The sequence below is a fragment of the Chaetura pelagica genome, unplaced genomic scaffold (assembly GCF_000747805.2).
Source record: "Chaetura pelagica isolate M959 unplaced genomic scaffold, ChaPel_1.0 scaffold37, whole genome shotgun sequence".
In the NCBI taxonomy this organism is placed as follows: domain Eukaryota; kingdom Metazoa; phylum Chordata; class Aves; order Apodiformes; family Apodidae; genus Chaetura; species Chaetura pelagica.
Genome location: NW_009954567.1, coordinates 1,117,493 through 1,130,801, shown reverse-complemented (window position 1 = coordinate 1,130,801; position 13,309 = coordinate 1,117,493). Strand labels below are relative to the sequence as shown.

Sequence of the window (13,309 nt, the reverse complement as noted above, 5' to 3'; positions counted from 1 at the left end):
GAGGCTTGAACTAGATGATTTTTAAAAGTTTCTTCCAACTCAAACCATTCTAGGGTTCTAAGTAGAGAAACCAACATACAGTGACTGGATTTTTGTAGAAGTATTATCTACCCTGTACTTCATAAGAACTCAGAGCGGTTTTTGTCCAGTATTTATCATAACACAAAAGGTTCCGCAAAAGCATTTTTCCTGTGAAAGTAAATTAACTTGAGTATTTTTCAAACTCCTCAAGCCGTCTCTTGTAGTTTGAAATGGAGTAGACAAAACTATTTCTCAGCTCTGAAAACAGGAATGATTGCTTCATTGACTCCATTCCATTAAGGTGTTTCAATGTAGTAGAAGGTATGGATAGACAGAAAACCTTAATGCTTGCAAGTATCCTGATGCTAGGGTAGCCACAGATGGTGAACAGAAATGATACGTTACAGCTGTAACACTACATTTGAAAGGTGTGCAGGTATTACTGACTGCATCTTCTGATGTGTTAATATGGTTCCAGGTACTAGCCATATTGTTCTTGGTAAAGTATATCAGTGTTGATCTTTATTTTTCAATCTAAGTTAAGTTTGTATTGAACTTTGTAATTGCAATACTATGACTTTTGCTTTTGCTATGTGACTTGAAGTCAAGAGATTTTATTCTAGTATATATTCTGATGCAATCAGGCATTTGTGGCTGGGGAAGGCACTCTGATCTCTTCACCTTTTCTTCCTGTCCCTCTTCCTGCAAAAATAATGGCAGAAGGGAAACATAAAAGATAAAATGATTTATCATTCTGATCTACTTGAAAAGTTATCGAAAGGAAGCCAAATTTTCTGCTTTGTACCGTGTTTTTCCTTCTCTTTTATTTAGGCCACATGAGAGCTTTCCTGACTGTATACCAAAAGATGTAAACAATTCTTGTACGATTACTGATGTTCAGTTCTTTGTTAACCTGGAGATCTGGGTAGAAGCAGCAAATGCTCTTGGAAAGGCTGAATCTGATCCTCTTGTTCTTGATCCCATTGAGATTGGTAACTATATGCCTCTTAATAAGCTTTAGTAGTGCATAGCTGCTGGTTTTGTGCATATTACTGAATTGGTATGTTAATGTTTCTTCACTATAGAAATCAACACTGCCAAAATATTGTTGACTAGGAGTCTGCTGGATAAATGTAGGGAAGATGAGAGATTTGATCACAATTCAGCTAGCAAGTTCTTGTTAACTAGTCTGCTTTAGAAACTAGTGTCAAGTAGTGCGACAGCATAGTGTACCTAGAGGCGTGGTAAAACACAGCTGTAGAGATTACTAACTTCTTTTCTTCTAGTTAAACCTCTGTCTCCACACAACTTATCAGTCAACTCAGGAATACTGCCTACTGTTCTGAAGCTTTCCTGGGAGAATCGGATTTCAGCAGCCGTGATGAAACTGAAATTCAACATTCGCTATAAGATCGTCGGTGACACAAACTGGATCCAGGTAATACTACTAACACAGCAACCCATGTAATGCTAGTGGCTTAGAACGCTGCCCAGAGGCAAAGGACCCGGGGGTGTTGGTCAACAACTGGCTGAATATGAGACAGCAGTGCACCCAGGTGGCCAAGGATGTCAACAGCATCCTGGCTTGTATCAGAAATAGTGGGCCAGTAGGGGTAAGGCAGTGATTGCCCCCCAGTGCTCTGCATTGGTGAGGCTGCATTTCGACTACTGTGTTCAGTTTTGGACTCCTCACCAGAAGAAGGACATTGAGGTACTGGTGGGTGTCCAGAGAAGGATAATGAAGCTGATTAAGGGTCTGAATAACAAGTCTTATCGCAGGGATTGTTTAGCCTGGAGAAAAGGAGGCTGAGGGGAGACCTGCTCGCTCTCTACAACTGCCGAAAGGAGGCTGCACCAAGGTAGATGTTGATCTCTTCTGCCAAGTAACAAGAGATGGGATGAGAGGAAACAGCCTCAAGTTGTGCCAGGGGAGATTTAGAGTGGGTATTAGGAAAAAAATTGTCAATGAAAGGGTTGTCAATCATTGGAACAGGCAGCACAGGGACGTGGTTGAGCCACCATTCCCTTGTGGTATTTCAAAGGTCTGATGTGATGCTTAGGGACATGGCTTGGTGGTGTACTTAGCAGTGCTAGGTTAGCACTTGAACTTAGTGATCTTAAAGGTCTTTTCCAACCTAAATGATTCTGTGATTCTATAAACTGTGGTTGTCCTGTAACCATGCCTGAAGTCTGATGCAGTTAAGGAACTGGAAAAGAGTAAGACATACACCTTGCCTATGGTGCTGTGTAGTATGTTTGTGTTATAAAGAGTAGTGCGTGTTGTCTTCTCTATCAGTCTATGAATTCAGTACCTTCTCAGTTTTGCCTGTCTTTAAGCCTTCTCTCAGAACAAGTGTTCCAGAAACACTATTCATCAAGATCTTCCCATTTGTTGCACTACAGGGGCCCAAAAGTATTCTGAATTACATGACTTGTTAGAAGAAAGACTACTTTGACTTACCAAAATATATTTAAAGCCAGTAGCATAACACAGCTGCTTGTGATTAGTAGTGCAGTGTATTCCTTTGGAGGAACATTTGAACTTCAGATGCAGAGATTAATTATTAAGGTCACCTATTTTAAAGAGCATTGTCCTGCACAGCTTATTCTGCGACCCCAGTATCTGTTGATGTGTTAACCTATTAAATCCTTTTGGCTTCGACACATGTTAAAAGGACATCACAAGATCATTGAAACAGAGCACTTCTGAAACAACTGAGCTTGCTTAGCTGTGGTAAAGTATGACTACTTTGACAATTCCTTGCACTCAGGATTAACCTTGTCAGTGTCCTGCAGTCCCTCCTCTTGCAGGGTTGCTCACTATAAAAACCTCTTAACGGTAAGTGGAGTAACATGGTGGAATCAGTGTGTGTGTACCTAAATTTATGTGCATCACACATCTGTTAACATACATAAACAGTAAGAATATTCTCTAGCATGAGGTGGCTAATCTAAGATAAATGAAAGCATTTGTAAAAATAAACTCATGTTAGTAAAAGTAATAACTCTAAAACTATTTCCAATGTTGAATAAGAAACATTGTTCTGTATCAGTGGAAACAATGTTCCTGACTTCTCTAGCTTTATTGGAGGCTTCTAGCACAGGTATTTTGCAATCAATAATCAAGCAGATAACTTAGCAACTTTTCTGAAACATGAGGCGGGATCATTTTCTGATAATGCCTCTAAATCTTTCTTCCTTTTACAGGTTCCTCCTGAAGATACAGCTTCACCCAGAACTTCTTTCAGTGTTCAAGGGCTGAGGCCCTACACAGAGTATGTCTTCTCGATTCGTTGCATGAAGGAAGATGGAGTGGGCTACTGGAGTGACTGGAGTGAAGAGAAAACTGGGGTCACCACTGAAGACAGTAAGTAATACATGAAAGTAGGTGACTGACGTTCTGATCGCTCAGCAATTGGGCAAAGGCAGCTGAAGTTGTGTATCCTCCTTCAAGCTGTTAGACTATACATGCAACAAGGCTCTCCTGCCTTGCTCTCAATACTGGCTGACTTGACTCATGCATTCCAAGGAGCATAAGACTAGCTTTCCATAAAACTAGTCTAGAGCTGCTCCCTAAAAACATTTTAAACAGGAAGTAGTAAAGAAAAGTTTTCTTCACAAAGTTATATTCTCAACATCTTGTAGAAGAGATGCAAGCTATATGCTTGGGTTTGTTTTGTTTTTTTCTGTAGGTTATCCGTTGTTGCAAAAGCTGCTCTGGTGTATGAAGGTTGTGGGGGTCTTTGGTAGACAGACTGCTTTAGTTTATGAACTGCTTTCTATCTGGGAGCCTCTTGGATAGTTGGGTAACCAAGCATCAAGAAGTATGAAATGGAACATTTTAGTCATACAGAGTATGTAAACTTTTGAACTTAGTAAAGCAAGGAGGTGGAATACTGTGGAAGCGTGGCCTCTTACACACCAAAGTGTAAAACACTGATTTACTCATAACTTATTCCAAGGAATTCTGCACCTTCAATACTTTCCTACCTGTCATAGTCACATACAGCTGCTTCTGTCTTGTTCCCCCTTGTTTACAATATTCTATGCACAATTACCAGGAATCTTACTGCTCATCACTGATGGTTGTGACTGGGGGAGACATAAGAGCGTGTGTCATGTATCAGCTGGTGACTTCAAGCAAAACTGAGTTTGTGCGGAAAATGGTTTTATTTTGGCTATATTTACAACAAAATTCACTGTTTCCTTACAATTTCCCCTCTTCATAACATAATCATTTGAGTTGTCATCTGGTACATCTGGACTTGCAATATCCTGTCCCTTTGCAGGAGAAATGAACACAGAATTGTTGCTAACATGATGTTATAATGAAAACTTTCACCAGCATCAGCTCTTTGAAGACAGTATTTGGATCATGTTTAGTGTTGCACAAAAGGACTTTATCAAGCAAGATGTATACAGCTTCAAAGGATAAACTGATTACTAAAGACAGCATACTACTAGGTTGAGCTTTAAGTTCATAGCCTGGGGGAAAAAACTCCTTAAGAGACTCAGTAAAGTGCCAGTGTTCACTGCTTAGTGGAACAAATCCTCAACATGACAAACTTGCTGCCATGCACCCAATCTGCTCATGCTACCACCAGCTCATCAGCTTGGCTAGCCTTTCAGCTCCTTGTGATGTTCCAGCTAGCTGTTAACATTTTTTGTTTCCCTTGAACTGTATGTGCTGCAGATGTGCTGCGTCGCCTTGAACTCATTCATATTCCTTCATGACAGTGGCGCTGAGGATCTTACTGTGCTCAGTGTCTTCTAAGATCTGTGTCCAGTGCATTCAACAGCATGTTTTTTTAACTTGATTTTTTTCCAGTTGCTCATGGGCAGATGCACTGCTTGAAAAATACCGTAACATTAAAGTAGCAAAAACTCATTTGTGTTACAAATTTCATTCACTTCACAAATCATGGAAGTCATTGCAGTATTTCCCCACTAGAGAGCCTCTCCTTCAAGTTCTTAAATGCTGAGAATGTGCCTTCTGCTGCTGAGTTGTGCCAAAACCACTCGTGGAATACATGTAGTGTTTTCTGTTACTGGGGTTTGGTGTTTTTTTAGTTTTGTTTTTCAGCATTTTATGACTTAGCAATTGTTGCAGCAAATGTAAACTTGTGTAAAATAAAATTGCACAACAATAACTGAGCAGTAATTATTGGAACACTGACATCAATCACATCCATGCATTTGTTACAGTATGAAAAATTCTGTTCTCACATAGTGGATTCTTACACTAAGAGAACAAAAGCATGTGTATTTATGCATGCAGTATCTATATAAACATAGCCTTGACCTCCGCACTTGGCCCCTTAATTTGCTCACCAAGTAACAGCTCCAAGCTTTCATGTGTAACCTACCTTTCTGTGATCTGTTTCCCTTTTGTCGTTCATCTGAATAGCCCACTTAGACTGAACTGATGCTAAGTTAACATTTTTAATCATAGAGGTATAGAATGGTTAAGACTGGAAGGGATGTTTAAAGATCATCAAGTTCCAACGTCCCTCCTGTGAGCAGGGACATCGCACTCTAGACCAGGCTGCACAAAGCCTGATCCAGCCTGGCCTTAAATACCTCTGGGAGGAGGCATCAACAGCCTCCGTAGGCAATCTATTCCAGCACCTTAATACCCTCATGATGAAGAATTTCTTCTTAATATCCAACTTAAATCTACTCTCTTTCAGTTTAAAGTTGTTACCCCTTGTCCTGTCAACTATCCTCTCTGCTGAAAAGCCCCTCCCCAGCTTTCCTGTAGGCCCCTTTCAGGTACTGGAAGGTGTTACAAAGTCTCCCTGGAGCCTTCTCCAGGATGAACAGCCCCAACTCCTGTCTTCATAGCAGAGGTGGTCTAGCCCTTTGATCTCATCTTCTGTGGGCCCTGTCCTACATCTCCAGGTCTTTTCTGTGATCAGGGCTCTAGAGATGCTTGGGAGGTGCTGACTGGCATCGTCTCAAATCACCCTACATTAGTGTCTTGCTTCTTGCTGAAGGTCAAATTAACTCATTTCAGTGGGCAGTCAGCTTTTGAGAAATAGCTGTGCCATTGTTTGTGATACACTACAAACAGCTGTACAGTCTGTTTTCTGCTGGTAGAGCAGCATTTTAACAAGTTATTGTAGCTGTTCTGCATAATAATAGGATAGTCACAGTTTTATGCCTTGCTTGCTAATCAGTTAGCATTTTTTGCTTTTGTAGCAACAAGTTGACAGTAAAATTATTTCCTGTTGTGAATTTGTTTACAGACAACTTCAAAGATACAGTCACCTCTTTCAGGTGTCTAATACACTTGCAAATTTACAGGACAGTGGGGTAACTTAAGTAGGAAAGGAGCTTATGAGGTCTGAGTTCTCTGATTCTTTTTGTATCAACTGTTGGGCTGAGACAAAGGATTTCAGGTTACAATTTTGGCATATCTTTTGTCAAAATTTTATTGATTTCTACTCAACAGTTGCCTGCTGCAAAGATTAAATGAAACAAGCAAACATTGCACTCTGAAGTTACTTATACCATTATTATTGCCCTCAATCAAATTATAAAACTGACCTCTAGATGTTACGTGTTCTCCAAGACTGTTAGACCCTTATCCCAAAAGATTCCACATCTGCTTGCCTTCTGCATTCACGAGATTTGGTGTTTGTCTCAGTAGCAAGCTACCAAATTACAGCTGTATTTGCCTCTGCTGTATTCAGAAAGGTAAACTTCTGTATTTCTGTATGGTTTTATCCAAATGTTATTTTTGCAAGTGTTCAATACTGTAACTATCAAGTGATGTTTCAACAGAATACTTAAATGTGAATGCACATGTCTACAGTGATGAGGCTGAAGTGTAGTCATCAAATTGCTGTGGTTGGAAAAGACCTTGAAGTTAATCAAGGTCAACTATTAACCTAACATTGCCAAGTCCACCACTAAACCTTGTCGCTAAGCGCCATATCTACATATCCTTTAGATACCTTTAGGGATGGTGACTCAGTCACTTCCCCGGGCAGCCTGTTTCAATGCTTGGTAACCCCTTCAGTGAAGAATTTTTCCTAATACTCAATCTAAACTTCCACTGGCACAACTTGAGGCTGTTTCCTCATTCCATCACTTGTTCCTAGGGAGAGGAGACCATCCCCCACCTCACTACTGTCTCCTGTCAGGAAGTTGTAGAGAGTGGTAAGGTCTCCTTCAGCCTCCTCCAAACTAAAAAAACCCAGTGCCCTCAGCCCCTTCTTATAAGACTTGTTCTTCAGACCCTTCACCAACTTTGTTGCCCTTCTCTGGACATGTTCCAGCACCTCACTGTCCTTCTTTTAGTGAGGGGCCCAATACTGAAGGAAGTATTTGAGGTGTGGCCTGACATTTGGCCTCAGCTCATCCAGCCAGTTGAGGTCCCTCAGCAGAGCCTTCTTATCCTCAAACAGATCAGCACTCCCATCCAACTTGGTGTCATCTGGGAACTTAGTGAGGATGCACTGCTTGGTCTCATCCAGATAACCGATAAAGACTGTAAACAGAAGTGGCCCCAATATGGGGTCCTAGGGATCACCACTTGTGACTAGCCACCAACTGGATGTAACTCCATTCAGCACAACCCTTTGGGCCTGACCATCCAGCCGGTGTTCTACCTGTGTGCACCCATCCAAGCTGCAGTAGCACTCCTACTATAGACTGAGGTGAAGAAGACATTAAGTATCTCAGCCTTTTCCTTATTCTTTGTCACTGTTTCCCCCAGCATTCAATAAAGATGGAGATTTTCCTTAATCTGACTTGTTGCTAATGTTTTTTTGGTTGTTTTTTTAATTGTCTTTTACTGCAATAACCAAATTAAGTAATGCAATTGTGAAGTCTTGGCAATTGCTATACTACCAAATTCTTACCAGGAAACATCTACTTTGTGCTTCCAAAGAGTGGCTGTAGCTAAGGGACTTGATATCCAGCAGAGAGATTTGCTGCCTATCTGTGTGCATTACAATAATACATACTGTGATTTCCGGAGATTTTAGAATTCGTAAATCACCCTCAAAGGGACTTGATTTGAAGACTTGTTTTGCTTCCTCCTGAATCATCAGTAGCAGCAGCACTAGGAATCACTCGGTGATTTCTGACTTTAAACAGAATTAAACAATGTGATGATTTTGTGTCTTATTTTTCCAGGAACTTGGTTATTACCAGTTAGAAACTCTTCCAGTTCTAGGGTTGTGAGAAGTGAAACTGCTTTAGCTGAGCCTTGTTTCCATTTAATTTCTATTTTCATAGCCTGCAAAATTTGCTTTGTTTCTGGACTATAGTGATCCTACCTCATACAAAGCCAATGTGTAATTGTGTGCTTGATACCCAGGAGGGAACCTATGACTGCCACAAATACTTTGTAATTTCTGTGTAGCTTATAAGTCAGCCTGATTTTTATTTTTTTGTGTGTTTAAAATAGTGCTTTTAGCCCTTCCTGCTTACACTCTTCCTGGTTTCCTTTCTGTACTATCCTCTTTGTTCCTCAGTGCCTTCTGAGGTGCCCTTTTCTTGATCAGTCTGTTTAGTGCAGCATGTCAGTACATGTCTTTAAACAGAGTTAAATTGGTACAGGTTTCATTGTCAAGCACCACTTTGTACTTGCAGCTTAATTGCACTGGATCAAAAATCCTTCCTTATTTATCCTAATTGAATTTTGAGTTAATTGACTAATGAGTTTTAATTGAATTCACATGTTATCTTATATTGGAGAAGTGACAGAAAGATTGTAGATGTACCATACTTGTTTAAACAAAATGGAATTTATGTGAACCTAATAACATGTCTTCAGCTTTATGTAAAATGTACTTTCTCTGAGGGAGGTACTATAAAATACTCTTTAAATATTCTAGTCACCTCTTTCAACTCACTATGACAGTATGGTTTTGTTTTCTTTGTTCCTATCTCAACCTAACAAATGAGGATTTCAGGACTGCCTGCCAATTTAGACTATGTTGCTGTTCTGCTGTGGTGACTGCCTTTGTGAGAATACTGATATCAGTGATTAAATACCCGTCTTGTATTGGCCTCTGAACAAAGATATTCTAGTAGGAAATGGACATGAGGCATGCCATGTTGCATTCATGATCTATATTAGGCAAGATGTATGATTCCATGTTTCATGTGAATTATATCAGGGTACTGAAATGAAGTTTTTAAGAAAAAACTCCCTTTGCCTCAATTCCCAATTCGCTTTCCCTCCCAGTGTAAAGTGTCAGACACAAGATGCATGCTGTAGTTTTGTTAATGTTTTTTTGGAGGTAAAATGGCCAAAACCTCACAATGATTCATATAAAAAATGCAATAAAAGAGCTCCCGGAGAAAATACAGTCTAGCAAGATTATAAATATAAATGCATTTTAAGATTATCTGTATTGTATTATTACACAAAAGTACTGCAGTTCTGTTACCTGTTTTAGCATAAAGAATATAGGAAACATGGGGAATTCTAGCTGGAAGAAATTGGTTGTTTATTTCTCTTTCCTTTTTTAGGTGACTCCATATTGAGCAGTAGGGAGAGTGTTGCAGCTACAAAGCTGCAACATATATCAAGATTTGCAATTCACAGTCGTGTGTGGCTGTGCCTCTGGACACAGGCTGTGTGGTATTTTTGGTCATGTCTCATTCAGCACTGTCAGCTTCAGCCCATTGTTACAGATGCTCGGACTGTTGACTCAGTTATTTTGATACTGTATGCTTAGAGCAAAACTGGTGTTCTACAGGAAATCTTTCCATGCAGGCATTTCACTTAATACACCAAGCATTATTTTATTTGAGGAAATAATGAAGCACTTATTGTGTATACTTTTATTTAAAAAAAAAAAAAAGAAAAGGGATAAGCATGTAATGATAGTCAAAGGATAAATTCAGATAGGGTAGATTAAATAAATGTATTTCTACTACTAAGCATGCATTGTTTCTTTCATCAGAACCATCTAAAGGACCACCCCTGTGGAGGATCATTGATGCATCTGATTCACCAGCTTCCCGGACTGTGCATCTGTTGTGGAAGGTAAAGCAACATGATAAGCTGCAGGAATTGAGCATTCTCTTAAAAAGATGAGGTTTTAAGTGGCAAAATTTCTCTCAACAAACTTGAGTAGATAGCTGGTATAGTAGAGGTTTTATTGATGTGATAAATGACTTTAGTATTCTTATTATCATAATTAATTTTGAAAAATTGAAAGTAAAGATGCGAAGGCCTTCAGTTAACTGACAAAACACCAGTGATGCAGAGTATGTAGAATTCACTTTTAGATTCCTGACATGCTGTGGAATTAAGCAGCCTGTGGAACTGGAAATCTTCACTTGAACAAAGTAATCTTCACTTGAACAAAGTAAACTTTCGTGTTGTGCTTTCTGCTGTGTCCTAGAACTTTTGTAACCCTGTCTGGACAGATACTCCAGCTGCAGATTCCATTAAGCCAAACTTGCTAAATACAGCACTCTATGGTTGCATGCAGTAGGCTGCTGTGTCTAGTTGGCTGATTAGTCCAAAGCCAAGAAAGTGAATGCAATTACGGTCAGTCTCCATCTCCTGCTTTCTTTTGGTCTGTCACGTTTGATCTAGCTGTCTTTTTTAAATTATTTTTTCCCCCCCACTAGGTCTCTGGTGTGAAGTTACATGTATATTGATATGACATCATTTTCTGATGTAATTCATATGTCACATGCCACTCCTGACATTATTTAGCTTAGAATTAGAAAACTGGTGATACTTTACAGTTTCACTAATTTTCTCTTAAGTTATCTGAAAACCAATACTGTTACACAGAAACATAGTGGTTTTCTGTGTTACTTGATAACAGAAAAAATATTTTTCCGTGTGTAATAAAAGAAAACTACTCAGGTTCTTTTGCATTCAAGTCTCAACACAGCTTAAGATGTGAGATTCGTTTTATGTAATGATTATAAAGTCACATAAAATGCACATTTAATCAGGATATGTTCTGCGGTCTTTACAGAATAGCTTGTATTAGACTAATAGGTAGGATTGTGAGCCAAGAAAAAGAGGATTTAAAGCAGGAATAGTTCTGGAAGTTACTGCGTGACAGAAGTTAATGCAGGTTATTTTCACTTTCCTTAAATATGCAGCTGTTTGATTTATGTGACTTGTCTTGCACTCAGATCTTCAGAATTAGGAAAACAATAAAAGTTAAGTTGCATTTGTTCAGTATCAGTCTAATCAAAGATGTGTTTCTAACAGGCCTTGGAGCCATTTGAAGCCAATGGAGTAATCCTACAGTATGAAGTGGTTGTCAGAGCTAAGTCACCTGTCTCCACTCCACCAGTGGAATACAATGTTAAGACCACCAACCTTACAGTAAAGCTGTCAAATGGAACTTATGAAGTGACTTTGATTGCCCGTAACAGAGTTGGGGCATCCCCTCCATCAGTTTTACTTATCCCAGCAAATAATTCAAAAGGTTAGTGTCCTAGTAATGTCACTTTCAAATGCATCTGTGTGTTTTTTCTTGTAAAATGATTCCCTATTGTTTCTTTACTTAACATAGCAGAAATTTTTGTTTTCTTTTAAAAAAAATCGATGGGTTGGGGAAGCAAGCATCCTTTGCTTCATGGCATCTGGCCATGGTTCTTCCTTCTACTTTCTGTTATCCCCCCTGCCCCTTTCTTCTTTTGTCCCACTCTCCCATATTTTCAGTGTCTTGCTTGGTTGCTTTGTTATCTACTTCCACTGTTTCACTCCTGTTCATGTTCCTTTTGATTATGCTCCTTTCATTGTGCAGTAGTAGTAACAAGAGGCTGGTTTCTCCATACTTGCCGCATTAGAGAATCCCAATCAGGACAGGAAGAAAAAATAATTATATGGACAGATTCTGCTTTTAGTGTAAACACCAAGGGGGAGCCACAGGTTCTAAAACTATTAGATTAACTAATTAGGGATATGTTTCAGAATTGCAGTCAGAACTACTTCGTAAGTACATGAGCTTGAGTGTTAGAGTGGGTATTTAGAAGTGTCTCAAAGGCATGCTTTCTCTTTAAACAGACTTTTTCTTTTGCAAGAAACATAGTATCTCTGCAGTAAGACAACTGCCTATGTTTAAGAGCTGAGAAGCTGAGTCTAATTTCCAGTTTTTAAGTACCCTAATACTGCTGATTTTGGATCTCTGATACAAAGATTCACGTGTAAGCTTCCAAGTTCAAAAAATTATTTTTACATTTGCTTTGCTTTTGTCAAATTGTCACCAATGAAGTCACTCAAAAGTATCCATATTTGACAAAATAGCTATTACTATTTATATCTAGTTGCAGAACTGTCAATGTATATCACTTCTGTTTTCTTTCATCACAGCCCCTGTGAGGAATGTTAGAACACTACCTAAAGATGGCAAGTTGTGGGTAGGGTGGACTGCTCCTAACATTTCTGTTCTTAAATACGTGATCGAATGGTGTCTGGTGTCCAACAGCTCAGACTGCATCATAGAATGGCAGAACGAACCAGGAAATGTTCAAGGAACATATTTAAAAGGTATTTAGCTCAGAAGTTTATTAATACTTTGTAAAAGACACTAAAAACCTATGAAGTATTTTCAAAGTGAGGAACATTCTTACGCTGACTAGAAGTGCATTGTAGGATAGGGATCTGGGATAATGCTGTGTGCTTTTCTTAGTTTATCATCAGAGTGGAAGTACCTGTATGTTTTTGTCAAATATGAAACTATCTAAGCTTACATTTTGAAATTAATATTATGTAACAGCAAGGGGTTTATCTGCATCTTGGGTTTAGTTTTCTTATTCTTGGAAGCCAATAAAATAGTGAAAAGGCTGAGTTTCTTCAAAATCAAGTTCAATGATCCCTCTTTCAGTTCAAACAGTGAAACTTGATCAGTTTTACAGACAGTTCTTTGCAGATAATGATCAGTAGTTAAGATCAATAATTTTTGGGGTTCAGTGCTGCAGATGAAGGCTTTTTATTTAAAATAAATTAGAAAAGAACAGATTTCTGTGATGTCTGTTTATTAAATTTAGCATATGACTGTGAAGTATTGTTCCTTTAGTTAATATTCTGAAGTGGTATATCAATGAGCTCTAAAAAAACCTAGTCAGCTGCATTAGATATAGGTGCATCTAATAAAACTGCCAGAACCCTGTGTCTGAAGTAAATGAGAAGAATGATGATGAATTTAACTGTCCATGAAACAATGCATTTTAAATTCCTTTTATTAGGTGATATAAAGCCTTTCAAGTGTTACTTGATAACTGTGTACCCTCTGTATGCTGATGGTCAGGGAAGTGGACAGTCTGTGAAGGCTTATCTTCAGCAGGGCTG

At 38.9% G+C, this 13,309-nt stretch overlaps 1 protein-coding gene across 1 annotated transcript in view; it reads left to right on the top strand.

Moving 5' to 3' along the window:
• IL6ST (interleukin 6 signal transducer) overlaps positions 1–13,309 on the top strand; it is a 24,185-nt gene that overhangs the window by 3,698 nt on the left and 7,178 nt on the right. Inside the window, 7 exon segments of the mRNA XM_010005343.1 lie at positions 853–1,013; positions 1,308–1,459; positions 3,229–3,388; positions 9,948–10,030; positions 11,225–11,444; positions 12,332–12,508; positions 13,207–13,305. Coding sequence (XP_010003645.1) covers positions 853–1,013; positions 1,308–1,459; positions 3,229–3,388; positions 9,948–10,030; positions 11,225–11,444; positions 12,332–12,508; positions 13,207–13,305 — 1,052 coding nt within the window.